We start from the raw sequence: 21,619 nt of genomic DNA, 5'->3' as shown, positions 1-21,619 counted from the left end.
TTCTTTTTCTTGCCTACTGCTCTGGCTAGAAACTCTAGTACAACTGAATACAAGAATGGACATACTTGTCTTGTTCCTGATCTTAGGCAGGGAAATATCCATTCTTTCATCAGTAAGTGTGATGTTAATTACAGGTTTTTCATAGATGGTCTCAAACAGGTTGGGAAAGATCCATGCTATTCCAAGCTTCTTGAGAATTTTTGTTGTGAAAGAGTGTTGAATTTTGTCAAATGATTTTTCTATAACAATTGAGATGATAATATGGCTGTATTGTGTATTACATTGATTTATTTTCATATTTTAAACCAACCTTGCATTCCTGGGATAAACTCCATTTGTCATAATGTATGATCCTTTTTATATGTTGCTAGACTCAGTTTGTTAAAGTATTACTGAGGATTTTGCATCTATATTTATACGGTATAGTTTATGTAGTTTTCTTGTTATGTCTTTCTATAGTTTTAGTATCAGGGTGGTTGATAGTGGCCTCATAGAATGAGTTGGGGAGGTGTTCCCTTCTCTTTTTATTTTCTGGAAGAGTTTGTAAAAAAAAAAAATTGGTGTTAATTCTTTAAATGTTTGGTAGAATTCACCAGTGAAGATATCTGGTCCTTGGCTTTTCTTTGTGGATAGTTTTTAAATTTGCTAATTCAATCTCCCTACTAGCTATAGGTCCATTCAAATTTTCTGTTTCTGTTTGAGTCAGTTTTGGTAGATTGTGTCCATTTGATCTAGGTTATCTAATTTGTTGGCATATAATTGCTCATACTATTCCTTAATAATCCTTTTTATTTCTGTTCATATTTTCAACTTATTTGGGTAAATACCAACGGTTTGAATAAGTTTAGCTTTTAAGAAACTATCAAACCGTCTTCAAAAGAGGCTGTACTACTCTGTATTCCCATAAATAATGAGAGTTCCTATTGCTCCACATCCTTGTCAGCAATTGGTATTGTCAGGTTTTTGCTTTGTTTTGTTTGTTTAGCCATTCTAATAGGTTATAATGAGATCTCATTTTAATTTGTAATTCCCTAATGACAAATGATGTTGAGCATCTTTTTTTAAATTTATTGATTTATTTATTTTTGGCTGTGTTGGGTCTTCATTGCTGCTTGTGGGCTTTCTCTAGTTGCAGCGAGCGGAGTCTACTCTTTGCTGCGGTGCGCGGGCTTCTCATGGTGGCTTCTCTTGTTGTGGAGCATGGGCTCTGGGCATGCAAGCTTCAGTAGTTGTGGCACGCGGGCTCAGTATTTGTGGCTCACAGGCTCTAGAGCGCAGGACCAGTAGTTGTGGCACACGGGCTTAGTTGCTCCATGGCATGTGGGATCTTCCCGGACCAGGGACTGAACCTGTGTCCCCTGCATTTGCAGGCATATTCTTAACCACTGCGCCACCAGGGAAGTCCCTCGAGCATCTTTTTATATATTTACCATCTATATATTTTCTTTGGTAAGGTGTCTGTTTAAGTCCTTTTCCCATTTTTAATTGGGTTATTTGCTACTTATGAATGAATTTTAAGAGATCTATCTATATCTATCTATCTATATATTAGATATGTCTCTTTTTTTTTTGGCCACACCACATGCCATGCAGGATCTTAGTTCCTGACCAGGTATTGAACTCGTGCCCACTGCAGTGGAAGCGCAGAGTCCTAACCACTGGACTGCCAGGGAATTCCCCTAGATACAAATCCTTTATAAGATATGTGTTTTGCAAATATTTTCTCCAAATCTATGGTTAATCTTCTCATTCCCTTAACAGTGTCTTTCACAGAGCAGAAGTTTTTCATTTTAATGAAGTCTAATTCATCATCTTTTTCTCTCATGGATCATACTTTTGGTGTTGTATATAAAAACTCATTGCCAAACCCAAAGTCACATAGATTTTCTTCTGTTTTATTCTAGAAGTCTTAGTTTGTTTACATTTAGGTCTACGGATCACTGTGAGTTAATTTTTTGTGAAAGGTGTAAGGTCTGTGTCTAAGTTCATGTTTTTACACAAGGACATTCAATTATTCTAACTCCATTTGTTGAAAAGAATATCCTTTCTCTAATTTAATTTTCTTTGCCAAAAATCAGTCAACTATATTTGTGTAGATCCATTTATGGACTCTCTATTCTGTTCCATTGATCTATATGTCTATTCCTTCACCAATACCATTATTCTTCTTTGGTACTGTGTTGGCTATCTTAGGCTATTGCCTTTCCATACAAATTTTAGAAGTAGGTGGTATCTACAAAATAGCTTTCTGAGATTTTCATTAGGATTGCATTGAATCTATAGATCAAGTTGGAAAGAACTGACATCTTAACAACATTGAGTCTTCCAATCCATGAACATGGACTATCTCTTCATTTATTTACATTCCCTTTTCTTTTCTGTCATCATAGTTTTATAATTTTTCACATATAGATCCTATACATATTTTGTTAGATTTATACCTAAGTATTTCATTTTTTTGGCTCTACTGTAAGTGGTATTTTTTAGAATTCTAAATTGTTCCTGGTTTATAAGGAAGCAATTGACTTTTTAACTGAGGTTTACTGATTTACAATATTATATTAGTTTCAGGTGTACAAAATGATTCAAAATTTTTATAGATTATACTTCACTTATAGTTATTATAAGATATTGGCTATATTCCCTGTGCTGTACAATATATCCTTGTAGCTTATTTATTTTATACATAGTAGTGTGTACTTCTTAATCCCCTACTCCTATCTTGTGTCTCCCCCTTTTCCTCTCCCCACTGGTAACCACTAGTTTGTTCTCTATATCTGTAGGTCTGTTTCTTTTTTGTTATAGTCACCAGTTTGTTTTATTTTTTATATTCCACACACAAGTGAATACAGACAGTATTTATTTTTCTCTGTCTGACTTATTTCACTAAGCATAATACCTCCAGGTCCATCCATATTGTTGCAAATTGCAAAATTTCATTCTTTATATGGCTGAGTACTATTCCATTGAATCTATATGGACTTAGGTTGCTTACATATCTTGGCTATTATAAATAATGTTGCTATGAACATTGGGGTGGAAGAAATTGACTTTTGAATATTAACCTTGCATCCTGTGAACTGGCTATACTCATTTTTTGTTCCAGGCTTTTTTGTTATTGTGGTGGTTATTTAGGATTCTCTATGTAGACAGTCATGTCATCTGTAAAGAGTTTTATTTATTCCTTCCCAGCCTGTATACCTTTCATTTCTATTTCTTGTCCTATTGTGCTATCTAAGACTTCTAGTATGATGGTGAATAGAAGTGATTAGAGAAAATATTCTTGCCTTATTCCTAGAGGGAAAGCATATAGTTTCTCACCAGTGAGTATGATGTTAGCTGTAGAGTTTTTGTAATGTTCTTTTTCAAGAAGAGGAATTCTCCTCTAGATCTATTATTATTATTGATTGATCTATCAACTATTGAAAAAGGGATGCTGAAGTCTCCAACTATAATAGTGTATTTGTCTATTTGTCCTTGCATTTCTATCAGTTTTTGCCTCACATACTTTGATTCTCTGTTGTTGGGTGCATACACACATTAAGGATTGTCATGTCTTCTTGGAAAATCAAACCATTTATCATTATGCAATTCCTGATAATTTTACTGATTCTGAAAGCCTACTTTGTCTGAAATTAATATAGCTACTCCAGCTTTTTAATGGTTGTGTTAGCATGAAGTATCTTTCTCTAACCTTTTCCTTTGAACATTTCTAAGCCTTTATGTTTAAAGTGGGTTTCTTGTAGATGACATATGGTTGAATCTTGTCTTTTTATCCACTTTGACAATCTCTTATCTTTTGATTTATGTATTTAGATCATTCACATTTAAAGTAATTATTGAGGAACTTCCCTGGTGATCCAGTGGCTAAGACTCTGTGCTCCCAATGCCAGGGGCCTGGGTTCAATGCCAGGTCGGGGAACTAGATCCCACACGCCGCAACTAAGAGGTCGCATGCCGCAACTAAAGACCCCACGTGCCACAACTAAAAAGATCCCACGTGCCACAACTAGGACGCAGCACAGCCAAATAAATAAAAATTTTTAAAAATAAATTATTGATATCGTTAAATTAATATCTACTACACTTGCAACAGTTTTCTATTTGTTGTACCTCCTTTTTGTCTCCTCTAGTTTTAGCTGAGCATTTAGTAATTCCATTTTATCTTCCCTCTTAACATATCAATTATTTTAAAAAGTTTTTTTAGTGTTTGCCCTATAGATGGCAATATACATTTTAAACTAAGTCCACCATCAAATAACACTATACTACTTCATGTACAGTACAGGTACCTTTTAACAGAGTTTTCCCATTTCTCCCCTCCTATCCCTATGATATTACTGTCACTTATTTAACCAATCCATAAACAATTACCACCCAATACCATCATAACTACTATTACTTTAAATAGTTATCTTTTAGATTGATAGAGATCTATTAAGAATAAGAAAAAGAAAAGATTTTATCTTCATTTATTCCTCCTCCAAAGCTCTTCTTTTGTATAAGTAGATCTGAGTTTCTGACCTGTAATAATTTTTCTTCTCCCTGAAGAACTTCCGTTAGCCTTTCTTGCAAGGCCAATCTACTGGTGACAAATTCCTTTGGTTTTTGTTAGTTTGCTCTTCTTTTTTTTTTTTTTTTGGTCTAAGGAAGCTATTCCCCTTCACTTTTGAAGGATAATTTCACTAGACATAGAATTCTAGGATGGTGGTTTTCTTTCAACACTGAATATTTCACTCCACTATCATCTTGTTTACATGATTTCTTATAAGGAGCCCACTGAATTTCTCATTCTTGTTCACCTATAGGTAGGGTTTCCTTACCCCCCTAGGCTTCTTTCAAGATTTTTTCTTTATCTTTGGTTTTCTTCAGTTTAAATATAATATGCCTATTTATACAATTTTGGGGTATTTATCCTGCTTGGAGTTCTCTAAGCTTCCTGAATCTGTGGTTTGGTGTCTGCATTTAATTTGGAAAATCTTCACCATTATTATTATTTTTTTTTTCCTGCGGTACGCGGGCCTCTCACTGTTGTGGCCTCTCCCGTTGTGGAGCACAGGCTCCGGACGCACAGGCTCAGCAGCCATGGCTCACAGGCCTAGCCGCTCCGTGGCATGTGGGATCTTCCCGGACCGCGGCACGAACCCGTGTCCCCTGCATCAGCAGGCGGACTCTCAACCACTGCACCAACAGGGAAGCCCTTTCACCATTATTAATTTAAATTTTTTTTCTGCTGCATTTCCTTTTTCTCTTCTGGTATTCCAATTACACATATGCTACATTCTTTGAAACTGTTCCACAGTTTTTGTATGTTTTGTTGTTTTTTCATTATTTTTTCTCTTTGCATTTCAGTTTGAGACAATGCAATTGACATATCTTCAAGCTTTCTGATTCTTTCCTCAGTTGTGTCCCATCTACTGGTGAGCCCTTCAAAGGTATTCTTCATTTCTATTTACAGTGTCTTTGATTTCTAGGATGATTTTTTAATTTGTTCTTACAGATTCCATCTTTTGCTTACATTAGCCATCTGTTCTTGCAGGTTGTGTACTTTTTCCCATTAAAGTCCTTAACGTATTAATCATAGCTTTTTTTTTTTTTTTTCTTTTTGGCTGTACTGCACGGCATGCAGGATCTTAGTTCCTTGACCAGGGATTGAACCTGTGCCCCCTGCAGTGGAAGCACGCAGTCCTAACCACTGGACTGCCACGGAAGTCCCAATCACAGCTATTTTAAATTTCCTGTTTGGTTAATTCCAAAATCATACTTGAGTCTGGTTCTGATGCTTGCTTTCCCTCTTCAGACTTAGTTTTTTCTTGCCTTTTAGCATATCTTATAATTTTTTGTTGAAACCCACACATGATGTATTGGCTAATAGGAAGTGAGGGAGATAGGCTTTTAGTGTGAGGTTTTATATTAATCCAACCAGGAGGTAGCCTGTGTTTGTTTGTTGTAGCTTTAGGTGTCAGAGGCTTCAAATTGCTGTAGTTTCCATATTTCTGTCTCCTCTCCTTTCCATATTTCTGTCTCCTCTCCTTTCCATATTTCTGTCTCCTCCTCTTCCTTTAAAACTACTCTTGGAAGAGTCTGCGTCTTACAGGTCTTTTAACTATAATCCAGTTATTATACTGGAATCCTGTTGGTGTGGTTTTAAGTTTCGGCAGAGAGGAAATGTTCTATATTCTTATGATTGATTTTCAGAATTTTACTGAGTCTGTATCACCAAACTGTGACCTTCACAAGTGTTTCTTAGTCTGCTCTTTACCCAGACAAGAAGGCTAGATGGGGCTAGAGTCAGGGAAATGCTCTTCCTCTAGGTGGGAAAAAGCTCTGGTAAAGTCTTTTCCCCTGGAGAATAGATCTTTGTTATGGAAAATGCTCGGGGTATATTTCACAGTGGTTACTTTTCCCTTCACCCTGCCACAGTCATAATGGGATCTTTCTTGGCTCTTCACCTGAGAACCTAGTGAGACTCCTGGAGGTTAAACCCCACAAAGGTATGAGGTCTCCCTAAGAACTGCAGCTCCCCAGGAGTTTCTCTCATACTCGTTAACATTCAGCCTCCAGCAATCTATCAAAATTACCATTTAAGTCTTACAATTTATGGCTCTAGTGGATTCTGTTTGAGGTAAGCAGATCTTAGCTGTGACTCTTACCTTTCTCCAGATTTCAGGGTGGCAGTTTGTCCTGTGACCTCAGTTCTCTGATAGTTCCAAGAAAGTAATTTTCAAGTTTGTTCAGCTTTTTTCTTGTTGTAAGGATAGGACTGATAACTCACAAGCTCTTTGCATGTCAGAGCTGAATCTGGAAATCCTTGGTTCTATTTTATAGTTTTCATTTCTCTGTTGAGATTCTCTGTATACTTATGCTCTTTCCTTTAGTTCTCTGATATAGTTATAACAGCTGCTTTGAAGTCTTTGTCTGACAAATCTAACATCTGGGCCCACCCAAAATCAGATTCTATTAACTTCTTTTTTTCCTGAGGATAGATCTAAATTTCTGGTTTCTTTGCATACCTATTAATTTTGGGTTGAACACTGGAGATTTTGGATAATATACTCTGGTAACTCTGTGTTATGTTCTTCTGAGGATTGTTAGTCCTGTATTTTAGCAGGCAGTTAACTTGCCTGGCCTCAAAATGCAAAATGTTTTCCTTGAGGTATGTAGCAGCTGACATCTCTGCTCAGTTCTCTCACCTTCCATGTTTCGCTCTTATACTTCCTTATTTAGCAGAGTTCCCAGATTTCTCTCCCCTGCCATTGCTAGCAAAGTTTAGTGGACAGCCAAGGATCTGAGCAGAGTTTATGCTCAAATTTTGGGTCTCACTCCTTTTGCAGCTCTCTCACTTTCAGACTATCCCAACTAAATTTCCAGCTGCTCTGCCAGCACTGTCCTTTGTCACCTTGAAACAGTAAGATGCCATTTTTTTTGTTGCCTGGGCTATGAGAACTGGTGATGACCCTCAGAACAGAATGCCACAAGTTCCCATTTCTTACCCATTCCAAAGATAAACTTTTCTTGTTCCTGATGCTTTTGGTCATTTCATAGTGCCTTAAAATATTTGAAGACTTTTAATATATTTTGCCAGATATTATAATTGTTACCTATGGAAAGGTTTGACCAATTAACTCACTCCACCACCCCTGGAATAAGATTCTCTGTGATTATAACTTTTAAGATGAGAGGACTCTGTGTTGCCCTATACCATTAGAATATAAAGTCTAGTAACGATAACTTGTATTAAAATTCAACTTTCACTGAATCTGGATTTCTAGATAAGTGGATTTCAAAAATCTTATCTATACTGATTCCCCAAAGTAATCCTAAGATTTTGTTACACAGGAATCCCACTAACAATGAAACATCAAAAATGGGCACTAGAATGAGATTATTAGTGATTTTTAAAAAGGGCAAACTTGGGGACTTCCCTGGTGGTGCAGTGGTTAAGACTCCACACTCCCAATGCAGGGGCCTGGGTTCAATCCCTGGTCAGGGAACTAGATCCCACATGCGCACCACAACTAAGAGTTCGCATGCCGCAACTAAGACCCGGCACAACCAAATAAATAAACAAATAAGTAATTTTTTTTTTTTTAAAGGTCAAACTTGAGGGCTTCCCTGGTGGCACAGTGGTTGAGAGTCTGCCTGCCGATGCAGGGGACACGGGTTCGTGCCCCGGTCCGGGAAGATCCCACATGCCGCGGAGCGGCTGGGCCCGTGAGCCATGGCTACTGAGCCTGTGCATCCAGAGCCTGTCCTGTGCTCTGCAACGGGAGAGGCCACAACAGTGAGAGGCCCGCATACCGCAAAAAATAAATAAATAAATAAAAATTTAAAAAGGTCAAACTTGAAAGAAAATAGAATAAGAAAATATTTAGGCTAATAATTAATTGTTAGACAAGTAAAATATGGCTTAGAATTCCTAAGGCAAAGAATGAGTAATGGTGGAACACAAAGGAAGGAGCTTAACAACTTAGTATGAAATAGCCAAAAGTCCTTTGGCTCCAGTCAAGATTTTCCATTAATTTTGGGGTCATGAGCAAGAATTCCTCTTTCCCCTCTATTTCAAACAAAGACAGAAATATATACTTTACTGCACAGTAATGTAAAAATATTTTAATACATTTTGAAGTATTCTGGAGAATGATGCCAGTTAAATCTGCATTATTTTATTTAACATCAAAAAAACAACTTATTTTGGTTAGAAAAGAAATTAGGCAGCCAAATTAGTCAACTCTCTCTCTACTTTTCATTTTATATGTGGATGACGTCTACTTACTCTTTTCTATGCTTTGGCCAAAATTAAGAAGGTAAAGGAGAAAGGTAAGGAAAGGACTAGATTTATGCGATTTTTTTCATCAAAAAAACCCCAAACAATGATTTCAGTTAATTCAGCTAATATAAAAATAATTTTCCAATATTGGTAGTTGCACCTGTGCTTATAAATTGGACATCTACTTTTATAATCTATTTCAATTAGGGTAACATATATGACAAGTGATATGATAAAAGAATGACCATGCAATCTTTTTGTTTCCATTTAAAATAGAACAAATTATTACCTGAGGCGTAAATCTTCCCACATTTTCAATAATCCACAGAGCATTACTATCTCATAGTACTTTTTCCAGCATTCAACAGCCTCTGCTGCAGATGGATCTTCTTTAATATTGCTCTGATACTCAATGAGCTCGATTCGCTTGTTTTTATACTTCTCCAAAGTCTTTTTGAAACGTTGTGCAATAGGACCAGGTATTGTTCCATCTTGTATATCACACCACCTGAAAAGTATGAGTATAGTTACAATGTTTATCTTACATACTGTGATGAATGCTTTTAACTATACTTACAAATTAATTCTTTCTTCAATCAAAGCAGTATAATTCTCACAACTTTCTTCATCATCCCAGTCCCTCCAAAGAAAGTCATAAAAAAACCTATGATAAATCAAATTGAGATGACAGTGATCAAAATCAGCCAGTACATGTTTAGAATTAAAAAGACATTCTGATGTCAGAAATCTTTATATGAAGCTTAATTGTTAAGAAAAATATTTCAAAATGATCTTTCAGTGAACTAATATTAAAAGTAAAACTTTATACATTAGATGATCTGCATTCTATTTCAAGTTACTACAGATAAGATAATGTTTCTTGAAGTGGGATTGTAAAATTCATGTTCCACATTTCATAGATTGTGGCTATGGCTTTGTTTACCAAAGAAATAATACTTGAGATATCATCATATTTTTATATTGGGGGAGTATTAGGAAAACAAAAACATGCCCCCAGTATTCTGTATTATGCTTACGTATAGCTTCTCTCAAATGATATCAACTTGTAAGAAGCAATCACAATGGGGATGAAGACATCAGGTATGTGTAATACCTTTAAATGTGAAAAATGAAATCTAATATATTTAAGATGCTTAAATATGAACAGAATTTAGTGGTTTTGTTTTTTGGATTTTGGGTATTTTTGGCTGTGCCGTGCAGCTTCCCAGAACTTAGTTCCCCGACTAGGGATTGAACCTGGGCCCCAGCAATGAAAGTGCTGAGTCCTAACCACTGAACTGCCAGGGAATTCCCTAGAATTTAGCATTACTTATCTCTAGAACTGTTCAAAATTCAATTTTTGTAAAATGCAAGATCAAAAAACAGCAAACTTCCACAAGAGAGAATGTTTTAAGTAAAAGTTACAAGTATGTTCATTAAAAATAGAAAAATTGAATTCAGCAGTGAGTAAAAGTTAAATAAAGTGCCTATATGAACAAAACTTACATATTAAATTAACTTTTTGAATATGAGAATTGAACTTTCAGAAGAAATAACCTCTAATACCTTACAACTTCCAAGGCCAAAGCAATATCATGTGAATCAGAATCTTGTCCTTCAACAGGGTACACTTCCAAGAGAGGCACACTATGCTCTAGTTCTTCCAAAATCTCATCGACCAAATCCCTTGGAATATTTGCGATGTTAGAAGAAAAGGGCTCAGCAACAGAAACAGTAACTTTGAAACAAGATGATGAGCTTTGGCGTAGTTTACAAGTTACCTAAGATAAATATTATAAAATTTGTAATTATAAATGAAAGTAAACCACAAGAATTCTTTCTCAAATATGACCTACTTATAAAATTTCTTCTTTTAAATTTTTATGACTTCTCTAACAATCAACATACATAATAATAATAGATCAATATTGAATAAAATATAAACACAATTTTTCAAACTAATTCTTAAACAACATTAATTTTAAGGTTCATGAGAGGAATTGCCTATCTCCCACATTATTCTAAGTTTGAGTTGCCAGACTTTGGGATTTTATAAAATAGTAGTATTAAAAAAAGTTTTTGGACTAATTTTGCCATAAAAGTATGTTTTTAAAAATCCTACTATCTATATTACATTATTTTTAAAAGAAAGGCTAATAAAGTACCAAAAAAAAGTAGAATGGACATAATCAAAAAATGAAATCCTAAAAAAAGGTAAAGTCCTTAGGTTGAATAAATTTAGCTTCATAAACTGCACACTATATTGTGCTTACTTGTCTCATTTCACCACAATAGAGTGATAACCTCCAGCACGTCTGAAAATCAGTGCTTGAGAACCACTGAGTTGACAGTAGCTTTAAAAATTAATAAATTATGCTAAGTATTAACACAAAATTTAAAATTACAGAAGTTGGTAAAAGGGTACAAACTTTCAGCTATAAGGTGAATAAGGTCTGAGGATCTAATGTATAGCATAGTGACTATAGTTGATAACACTGTAGTATATATTTGAAATTTCCTAAGATAGAACTTAAATCTTTTCACCAAATAAGGGGGGGGTAAATACGTGAGGTGATGGACATGTTAATTAACTTAATGAAGGGAATCCTTTCACAATGTATATGGATATACATATATATATATATATATATATATATAAAATCATCATGTTATACACCCTATCCTACAATTTTGTTAGTTAAACCTCAATAAAGCTGAAAAAAATACACTTCCAATAATGAATTTTAAACATTTTCAAGTACATCTCCAATAAAATTGTTTATTTTTAAGTAGATTTTATTTACCTAATGCTACTTATAGCAGCTTTATTCATAACTGCCAAAACTTGGAAACAACCAAGATGCCCTTCAGTAGATGAATGGATAAATAAACTGTGGTACATCCAGGCAATGGAATATTATTCAGTGGTAAAAAGGAATGAGCCATCAAGCCATGAAAGGACATGGAGGAACCTTAAATGCATATTACTAAGTGAAAGAAACCAACCTGAAAAGGCTATATGCTATATGATATCCTTGAAAAGAGAAAATTTTTTCTACTCTTTTACTTAACTGATAGTGTGACTGGGTATAGAATTCTAGGTTAGGATATCACTTTTGTTGACAATATACTTACATAGCTTTTTAAAGTTAAGAACTTACTTTTGAGAAGTCCAATGCTATTCTGCCTCTTGATCATTTATATGAACTTATTGTTTTTCTCTCTGTAATCCTGCTCAACCTTCTCTTTGGCCCTCGTGTTCTCAAATTTCACTATGTGCTAGACAATCAGTGGGCCTTTTCAATTTAGAAATTCATGTCCTTTTGTTCTAGGAAACTTTCACAACTTGACAATTTTCTTTCCTCTGTATGTTGTTCTTGTTTTCTCCTCTTCCTATTTCTCTCTCTCTCTCCTTCTCCTCTTCTTTTCTTCCCTCCCTCCCTCCTTCCTTTTCTCTCTCTAGAACATTTAATTGGATGTTGGACCCAATCCCCTAACTACTCTCCTCTCTTTCCTTTCCATTTCTTAGTCCTTCAGCTCTACTTTATGGGAGATTTTACTCCACTTTATCTTCTAATGCTTCTAATCCTTCTATTCAGTTTTTCACTTGCTGTTGTATTTTTATTTTCCAAAAGCTCTCTTTCTTTCTTGGAATTTTCCCATCATACAGGATCCAGTTCTTGTTTCATGAATGCTTTAGCTTGTCTCTTCTTTCTGAGAATATTAATAGTTTTATATATGTGTGTGTGTGTTTCTTCTCCCTGTCATCTGTTTCTTCCAAATGTCTTCTTTTCTGCTGTTTTAACCACTGTTTTGATATTTAAGTTTCCTCAAATGTCTGGTGACCCTTGGCTGTCTGCTCATATTTAAGAGTTGAGTACTATAAAAGTAATTGGAAGGTCTGTGTGGAACAAGTCTACTATGGATCCACTGTAAGATGTTCTGCCCAGGCTCTTTCCATGGGAACTTCATGTATCAGTATCTTTAGATCTTTTCTTTTGAACTGATCATAGAAGAATCTTTCAATTTTAATGCCTAGAGAGATATGCCTTAGCTGCCTGTGTTCTAGAAGGAGAATCAGGGTAGAAGACAGAGGATCCTAACATTCAGTACCAATGAAGTATCACAATCTTTTTTTCAGTGGGATACTCCCATCTTTAACCATGCTTCTCAAGCCCCCTTCTTAAATCTGTAGGTTTATGTCTTTTGCCAAATTTGGGGAATTTCAGCCATTATTTCTTTGAATATTTTTTTCAGCCCAATCTTTTCTTCTAGGACTCTGAAAACATGAATTGTTACAGTCTAACATGGCCCTGAGGCTCCGTTTTTTATTTGTTTGCTTATTTTTTGGTTTGGGGGGTTTTTTTAATCTATTTTCTCTCAGATGTTCAGTTAGGTCATTTCTATTATTCTACCTTCAAGTTTACTGATTGTTTCCTCTGTCTTCATTCTGTTGTTGAGCACATCCACTGAGTTTTTAATTGCAGTTACTATATATTTTTTAGTTTTAGTTCTAAAACTTTGTTTCGGTTTTTCTTTACATCATTTCATTTTCTTTATATCTTTCATTTACTTACTTTCTATTTCTTTGCTGAGACCTATTTTTTCATTTTGCATGTGTTCATAATTGCTCACTGATGCATTTTTATGATGGCTGCTTTAAAATCCTTATCAGATAATTCTAACATTTGTGTCATCTCAGTGTTGATGTCTATTGGTTTATCTCATTCAAGTTGAGATCTTCCTGGGTCTTAGAAGTAATTGAGAGTGATGACAAGTAATTTTCTATTGAAAACTGGACATTTTGTGTATTACATTGTGAGAGTATTGATTTTATTTAAACCTTTTATTTTATCAGTCCTCTTCTGACACCAATCCGGCATGGAAAAGGGGCTTTGTTACTGCCAGATGGGGATGGAAGTTCAGATTCTCTGCTCAGCCTCTGTTGATCCTGGAGGATGAGGGGGTTGTTCATTACTGCTATTCAGGGGTGGGAGTTCAGGTTCTCTATTAGGCCTCCACTGATACCACCCTGGCTCAGAGAGAGGAGAGCACCTCATTACTGCTCCCTACGTTGTCTCCACTAACATCATGGGGGTGGTAGTGAAAGTTCTGATTCTCCACTAGACCTTTTCTGACACCATCCTTGCAGGGAGTGGAAGGAGTCCCTTTACCAGTGGGGGTGGTAGTCCGGGCTTCCCATGTAGTCTACACTGACATCATGGAAGGCAGGGAAAGTTCCTTATCACCCAGCTCCCCATTTTCTTCCCACTAGATCTTCTCTAACACCACTCTGGGAGTGGGGTTAGTGTGCCTTGTTACAACTTGGCAAGGGTGGAAGTGTAGGTTCTTCACTTTGTCTTTTCTTGCAAGATGGGAGTGAAGAGCAGCAGTTTTTTTTCTGTATTGTTTGGCTGTCCCTTTCCTAACTTTGACTAGAGAAAGCAGGCTTTTGAGGGGCATTTTTTATTTTTTTTCCTACACCTGTTGGTGTTTCCAGGTTTCCAGCTCCTCTGGTACACAGTCTAGGATATATGAAGTAAAGCCCAGGGAACTCATCATCATGTCATTCCTTGTGTCACAAGGTCCCTAGACAATCTGCCTTCTCTCCAACTTGCAGAGTCTTATGTTTACTTACACATATAATCCAGGGTTTTTAGCTGTACTTGATAGGAAGAATAGGGAAAAGTTTGTCTACTCCATCTTCCTGGAAGGGAAGTCTCTGTTTCTTAAATAGCTTTCAAGCTATTCTTCTTGAATTCAAGCTCCATCTTCAAGCCAATTCAAGTTCTCAGTACAGTCAGTTCCTAAGCCTTTGGGGTTATGCAGTGTAAATTAAGTGTTGTTTTTTTTTCCGGCTTTCCCTACTGTAAACAGAATTCAACTTTCTTAGCTCTACTAAGTCAGTTGTCATTTATTTATATGTTTTACACCTTCTAAATTGTGTTGCTATTGTCTCCTTTTCTATCTCTTGTCCTTGGGTACCTTTTAAAAAATCCCTTTGCTATCATTTTGGTGAAGGACTCTGGGGACAATACTATAAGAGAAGATACTACAAGTTTTCAGACAGGAAACAATATATCAGCTGGACTTCCCTAGTGGCACAGTGGTTAAGAGTCCGCCTGCCAATGCAGGGGACATGGGTTCGAGTGCTGGTCCAGGAAGATCCCACATGCCACAGAGCACCTAAGCCCGCGAGCCACAACTACTGAGCCCACGCATCGCCAACTACTGAAGCTCGCAAGCCCAGAGCCTATTGCTCCGCAACAAGAGAAGCCACTGCAATGAGAAGCCTGCGCACCATAACGAAGAGTAGCCCCTGCTCGCTGCAACTAGAGAAAGCGCATGCGCAGCAACGAAGGCTCAACACAGCCACAAAAATATATACATATATTTTATATCTATATCTATATATCTATATCTATATATCTATATATATATCATCAAAGAATCAGTGACACTGGATTCTCAACCAGCAACACTGGAAGTTTGAAGACAATGGAATAGAATTTTACAAATTCTGGGCATGAAATCAAACCTAGAATTTGTGTATCCAGTTAATCTGTCAAATAAACTTGAAGATCTGTAAAGATATTTTCAAGCACACAATATCACAAAAATTTTATCTACTTTGTGCCCTTACCCGTGAAGCTATTAGGATAAGATCCTTGGCCAAAATGAGAGAATAAACTAAGAAAAAAGCAATTTGGGGAAATAGGTTATTTACACAAGAGAATGATGAAAGAAATTTCTAGGATGATGATGGAGGGAGATCCCAAAAGCTGTCCAGCAGGTCTAGAGATCACCAAGTTTTAAAACAGGCTTTAAAACCAAGGAGCCTATTACTGGAGTTGGGAGTGTGTGGAAATAGCCGCGATGCAAGCTGTGAATGTTGAGCACAGCCCAAAGTTACTATTTCGTCTTTACAACTATGATATAGCAGAATCAGGTAAATAACCAATTTCCAGAATCCACTGAGAATTCCCTTAAACATCTGCAAATTAAAGATTCTCTAAGCCTTCATCAAGGGATATAAACAAAATTTTAAAGCATGTTGTCCAAGAAAGCTTACTGATGGTGACTAGACATGCTTTTTTTACAAAATTTTAAAAAATCAACCAAAATTCTGTCATCAGAGATAATCACTGTTAACCTTTTGCTCTTTATCTTCCAGTTTTATTCCTATGTACTTCGTTGGATCATACTGTATATTTAGTTTTGTGTCTTCTGTTTTACTTTATGTACACAATGAGCATGTTCCAAATCATTAAGAGTTTTTTTGTTATCATAAGTTTTATAACTACATGATATTCTATCTTATGAATAAATTATCATTTATTTGACCCATATCCTATTATTAAACTTCTATGGTCTTCCCAATTTTTTATTTTATAAATATGACTTGATTACCTTAAATACATTAAATCTTTTTCTACATTTATGATTTCTATAGAATGAATTTCTAGAAATAAAATGAACATTTTTAATTTTTATTTATTTTTCTGTGCAGTGGGGTCTATTTATTTCTTACTATCTTTATTTCTTCCAGCTTTATTGAGAAATAACTGACTTACAACAAATAAACTATTTTAAAGTTCTTAATATATTTTACCAAATTGCTTTCTACAGAGGTTATAAAAAAGTTTCCTTAATATTTGGCCCACTTTGTAACAAAGAAGGATATGCTAGATTTCCTTCCAATCAAATATTATATTTCCAAGCCTTTTCTCTTTGTTGTATGGATCTGTATTAGGCAGAATAATGGCCCTCAAATGGTCCCCTAATACTTAGAACTTGTGAATATATTACTTTACAAGGCAACAGGGACTTTACAGATGTAATTATGGTTAAGGAATTGAGATGGGGAAGTTCTCTTGGATTACCCAGTTGGGCCCATTCTAATCATGAGTCTTTTAAAATGGAAGCACCTTTCTAGACTGTAGGGAACCAGAGAGAGAGTGTGAGAAGGACTTTGAAAATGGATAAAGGGGGCCACAAGTCATGGAATGCAGGTACCTTATAAAGGCTGGAAAAGACAGGGAAACAGATTTTCCCCTAGAGCTTCCAGAAAGGAATAAGCCCTGTCTACTCCTTGATTTTAGCCCAATTAGTCCCATGTCAGATTCCTTTCCTATAGAATTGTAAAAGAACAAATTTATATTAAGCCACCAAATTTGTGGTAATTTGTTGCAGCAGCAATAGAAAAACTAATATAGCATCTAAAGCTAAAGCCAGAGATTGAGGTCCATAGGAATAGATTATTGTAACTTCAGAACAAGGAGCATTATATAGCACTGTTGATATTTCGATCCAAGTAAGACTAAAGAAGTGGAGGCAGACAAAACCACCAAATGTGAATGGTGCAGCACAATCTTAAGAGGTCCCAAGAGCTAGTCTCAATGCCTTGTAATGCAAATTAGAATCTGCCAATATGTTATTCTGCTTTTCTTCTGTTCTCGCTTTTCTTCCCACCTTTCTAATGTTTAAAGGACGTTAGCATTTCATAGAGGATTTTAAAGCAATCTAATTATGTGTAATCTTGTTTGTTATTTTTGGAATAAGGAAGAGAGTAAATATATTGCATGTAAAATCTTAGAACTTGATAGAATTTTTGGATAACCCAATCCAGTGAGTTTCCATGTAACTTTAGGGATCTTGAAAAGTTTTATGGAACGTAGGGGCTATCATGTGATGTTGAGAGAGAAGCCAAGCAATTGCTATGTTACCATCCCTCATTTCAATCAGGAATGTTCCACTTTAATATGTTGTATATGTGGGACTTCCTCATAAAACTTGACTGAAAAAGCCCGAACTTACACTGTTAAAAATTTTTTTTCAGATACTATAGAGTCCACCTCCTCTTATTTTATCCACATGAAAAAAGTCCAAAGAAGTTATGAAAGTTCTAGGCAAAATCAACTCAAAATCTGAAGTTGGTCAAACCTCAAAGAACCACTAAAAATAGAGTATTATTGGAAAATTAATCCCAAGACTTTCATATTCTTTTGTAGCAGCTATGACTGAAAATATGCCATCCTTTACTGTAAAAATACCACTAATTTACTTTTCCATATAACACAGAATTGAATTGTTTTCAGGCAGTGTGCAATGTAATGAGTTTCAAACACAATTTTTTCTTGTCACCGAAACCACAGATTTGAAATATCTATCTGAAACAGGGGTACCATTTGTGATTGTAAATATTGATTTCTATACAAGGATAATTAACCTTTAAGTGAACTGAATTTATCATGTCAAATATGCTACAATATTTAACATATAGACCTATAAAAGCAAAATTGTATCAGCTGAAGGTTTGGAAGTGGATGTATTACACTAAAAGGGCACTTTTCATAGGAAAGTATTTCAAATTTTACCAATAGTTTTCTGATCTATTTTTTTCTTTCCTAATGTAACTAAACCTCATAATTCAGATAAATGAAGATTAAAGAGAAATGATGGGGAAAAAAGGCCCAAGTTAATTAAAGCCTAAGTTACTAAATTTTAAGAAAGGCACTTTATTTTTATGTTATTTGAGCAATTGAAACTAGGCTAATAAATATTATGTAATACTACTAGATTTGATTTAATGACAACTGTTTATAGGTAAATGGGTGCTAATATCCCTCCTTACCTTCTTTTTACACTATTAATTTGCTTAGAAACTTAAAATAGAAGTAAACTTTTGTCAACCTTTGTTTAAGTATCAAAGCCTCAAATTAATAAGGTTACATTTTGGTCTTAAAAAGAACTGATAATTTCACTCAAAGAACAAGGATCAGGTGAAAATTATTTACCTCAACCAGTATACCAACAAAAGAAATAGAAGCTTCTTCATATTTCACAAAGAATAACTCAGGATTAGTTTTCCAGACTCCAAGCCATTTGCCTTTCAACTTTAATTTTTCTGATAGGTATCTACACATAGCATCATCAGCATCTTCTGCCTAGCAAAAGAAAAAATAGATACATATAAATATATGAAATTATAGATTTATATATTTTTTTACTGATTTCTATTTAAATATGAAACCAATATACCCTTAAATAATGAAAAACCTGGGAAATAATAGATTTTTAACTGAATCTATATTTAATGGAAAATAGAAACATTAAAAAATTAAAATAAATTTAAAAGAGATCTATTCACTCAATAGAGTAATTCAGAGATGAGACATCTACTTATTATGTTTTAAGTAACTGGTTTTATTAATCCACTGAGCAAAAAGTATACTGTAATTATACATATAAAAACATAGTTATTATCATGTTAAAAAACAGTAATGACTTTTTCTGAACTTTAAAGATTTATTGACTTTATTTAAAATTTATTCAGTACATAAAAATTTAAAATAGAAATCCACTCTATAAAACAAATGAGCATATTAAGCATTCAATAAATATCTGCCCATTTGATTTTCTACATTTCAATTCAGCGACCTCAGGATGATAAATAACATAAACTATTATGAAACTCAGTCATTAGACCCTGACTGATTAATGACACTGTGATTTATATAAATGTTTTTCAATTGCCTTTAAGACGTCTAGCCTTCTCCAACCTCGAATATCAAATATAAATTGGTCATTAAATACCATTCTAGTTTTATGGTAACAGTATTTTTAAAATTTTTCTTCTGATTATAAAATATGGTTAACCTACAGAAAATCTGCAAAATACAGATAATATAAGGAAAACAAAAACCACCCCTAATCCTGACAGCCAGAATAACCATTGTTGATATTTTGGTGCATTTCCTTCCAGTCTTTTTTCTATGCATATATTCATCCATACATATGAAGCATATGTTTTGTCTTCTGATTTTTTTTTCCTTAACATTATAGCATAAGCATATCTATAGTTTCTGAAAACATAATTTTTACAGCTGCATGATTTTCCATTACATGAAGCCACCACAAGTTCTTTACAGCCCCCATAGTTGGAAATTTAGTTTCTAGTTTTTAAATTTTATAAACATCGGTGCAATGAAATCCTTGTACACAAATTCTTCTGCTATAACTTAAAAAAAGAAAAAACAGGTTAGAAGAAACAATATTTGCTCTTCAGTATTACCAAGTATGTATCTTCTTTACAAAACCTCATTCCACATCCTAGACTGATGGCTGGGAACCACTCTTAAAGTGTAAACGTTTTGAGTTATTGTAGTGTAAAAGTCAAGGCTAAGTAACCTTATCCTTACGCTTGGGCATAGATTGTTAACGAAAACACTAAGATGCATACCTGGGCACTGATAACCTCTCAGAAAACCAGAAAACACTATGTGATCTGTTTGAAGGAAAATCGAATTGGAACTCTTTTAACAGGGCCTGGGAACCTCTAACAAGGTGGAAGCCCTGGAAGTTTGGAGTAAATTTACTTTTTTTTTTTTTTTTGCGGTACGCGGGCCTCTCACTGTTGTGGCCTCTCCCGTTGCGGAGCACAGGCTCCGGACGCGCAGGCTCAACGGCCATGGCTCACGGGCCCAGCCGCTCCGCGGCATGTGGGATCTTCCCGGACCGGGGCACGAACCCGTGTCCCCTGCATTGGCAGGCGGACTCTCAACCACTGCGCCACCAGGGAAGCCCCGTAAATTTACTTTTTGAAATGCAGGGTTTCTTTGTGCCCTCTGTACCCCCATCAGCATAGGAGGAAGACCCGAGTCCCCCTGGATTCCCGTCCGTTTTCTTCTCCTTCTCACCTTGCAGCCCTGTAGCACCTCGTCGCAATACAGCGCCACCTTCTCCTCCCGCCACATCCCCCTCATGGGGGACACGCAGACTGGGGGCAGTGGCTGCGCTTTCTCGTCATCCTCCTCCGGCACCGACAGAAGGGGCTCCTCTTCCTCCTCCTCGGGCTCCGGTCCCCGGCCCTCGGCCTGAGAGCCCGGCAGGAGCTGGAGCCGCCGCTGGGCCGCCTCCCGGACGGCTTTCCGCTTCACGGGGCGAGGGGAGGCCACCACCCACCGCACGGCAGACGCGGCGCTCTTCAGGGTCCCCGCCTCCACCGAGTCCCCGGTGAGCGCGGAGACAGCCTTCTCGCCTCGCTGCCCGGGGCTGACGGTTCGGACCGAGTCTTCAGGCACCGTGGCTCTGGATCCCGACGCCATCTCCTCAGCACCCTGCGGGCCAACGGCAACCGTTAGTCGCTTTACGGCCCGGATCGCGCGGGCCAATGGGCGAGCAACGAGCGCGGCGGCTCGAGGGGATCTCGCCTGGAGGGAGTTAGGGGATGGGGTGGTGGGCGCGGGTCCGGGTGTCGCGGGTGGTTCTGGGGCTTGGAGGTAGGTAGGGATACTGTGGGGCGCGACGGGGCGTGGGGGAAGGAAGGTTCTGGGCCAGCTGTTGGCGGGCGGGGTAGGGGCGCCACTAGATGATGCCCACTCCGCGGGCGCTGGCTCTAACCTCACCCTACTCACCTCAGAACCATCCAGAGACAGACTTCTCTCCCCATGGAGGGTTTTCATGGGGTCCTCACACGTTTTCAGGGTGATTGTGCGTCACCCTCCAGGTCCTCATGACCTAACGAATGTAGGTGGTACCTAACCCTCTATACACGCGTGTCTGCACAAACACAACCTGGAGGAAAATTTATTTTTATACTGGGTGGTGATGATAACTACAACTTTCTGGTTATTACTAGAGTTAACTCCAGTGTCAAATCCAACGACGTAGGTTTCCTCCAACATATTCACAGGGTTCCCCAAATAAAATTTCTTTTACATTTTAAGCAAGACATTTTCTGCCAAGAAGGATAGGTTAGTCTATTTTCATGCCCCTATTGTGTTGCTCAAAATTCTCACGTGAAAGATTATATTATGTAACTGTTAAACTGGACGCAAATTTCCAGCT

General features: G+C 36.6%; 1 protein-coding gene across 2 annotated transcripts in view; it reads right to left on the bottom strand.

Annotated features, from left to right (window-relative positions):
- Positions 1 to 20,931, bottom strand: part of SHCBP1L (SHC binding and spindle associated 1 like) — a 45,449-nt gene extending 24,518 nt beyond the window's left edge. The window contains exons 1-5 of one of the 2 annotated variants that reach the window (XM_079927163.1): positions 20,404 to 20,931; positions 18,568 to 18,717; positions 10,337 to 10,551; positions 9,348 to 9,434; positions 9,060 to 9,278 (exon numbers count right to left, since the gene is read on the bottom strand). In XM_079927163.1, the coding sequence (XP_079783289.1) occupies positions 9,060 to 9,278; positions 9,348 to 9,434; positions 10,337 to 10,551; positions 18,568 to 18,717; positions 20,404 to 20,877 (1,145 nt within the window). In that variant the 5' untranslated portion in view covers positions 20,878 to 20,931. The remainder of the gene's footprint in view (positions 1 to 9,059; positions 9,279 to 9,347; positions 9,435 to 10,336; positions 10,552 to 18,567; positions 18,718 to 20,403) is intronic. The other variant, XM_079927162.1, reaches the window with a different exon arrangement.
- Between the last annotated feature and the right edge of the window lie 688 nt (positions 20,932 to 21,619).

This window comes from Stenella coeruleoalba, assembly GCF_951394435.1.
Source record: "Stenella coeruleoalba genome assembly, chromosome: 1".
Taxonomy (NCBI): Eukaryota; Metazoa; Chordata; class Mammalia; order Artiodactyla; family Delphinidae; genus Stenella; species Stenella coeruleoalba.
The sequence above is the reverse complement of the archived record's forward strand: the minus strand, read 5'-3'. Positions and strand labels throughout refer to the sequence as shown.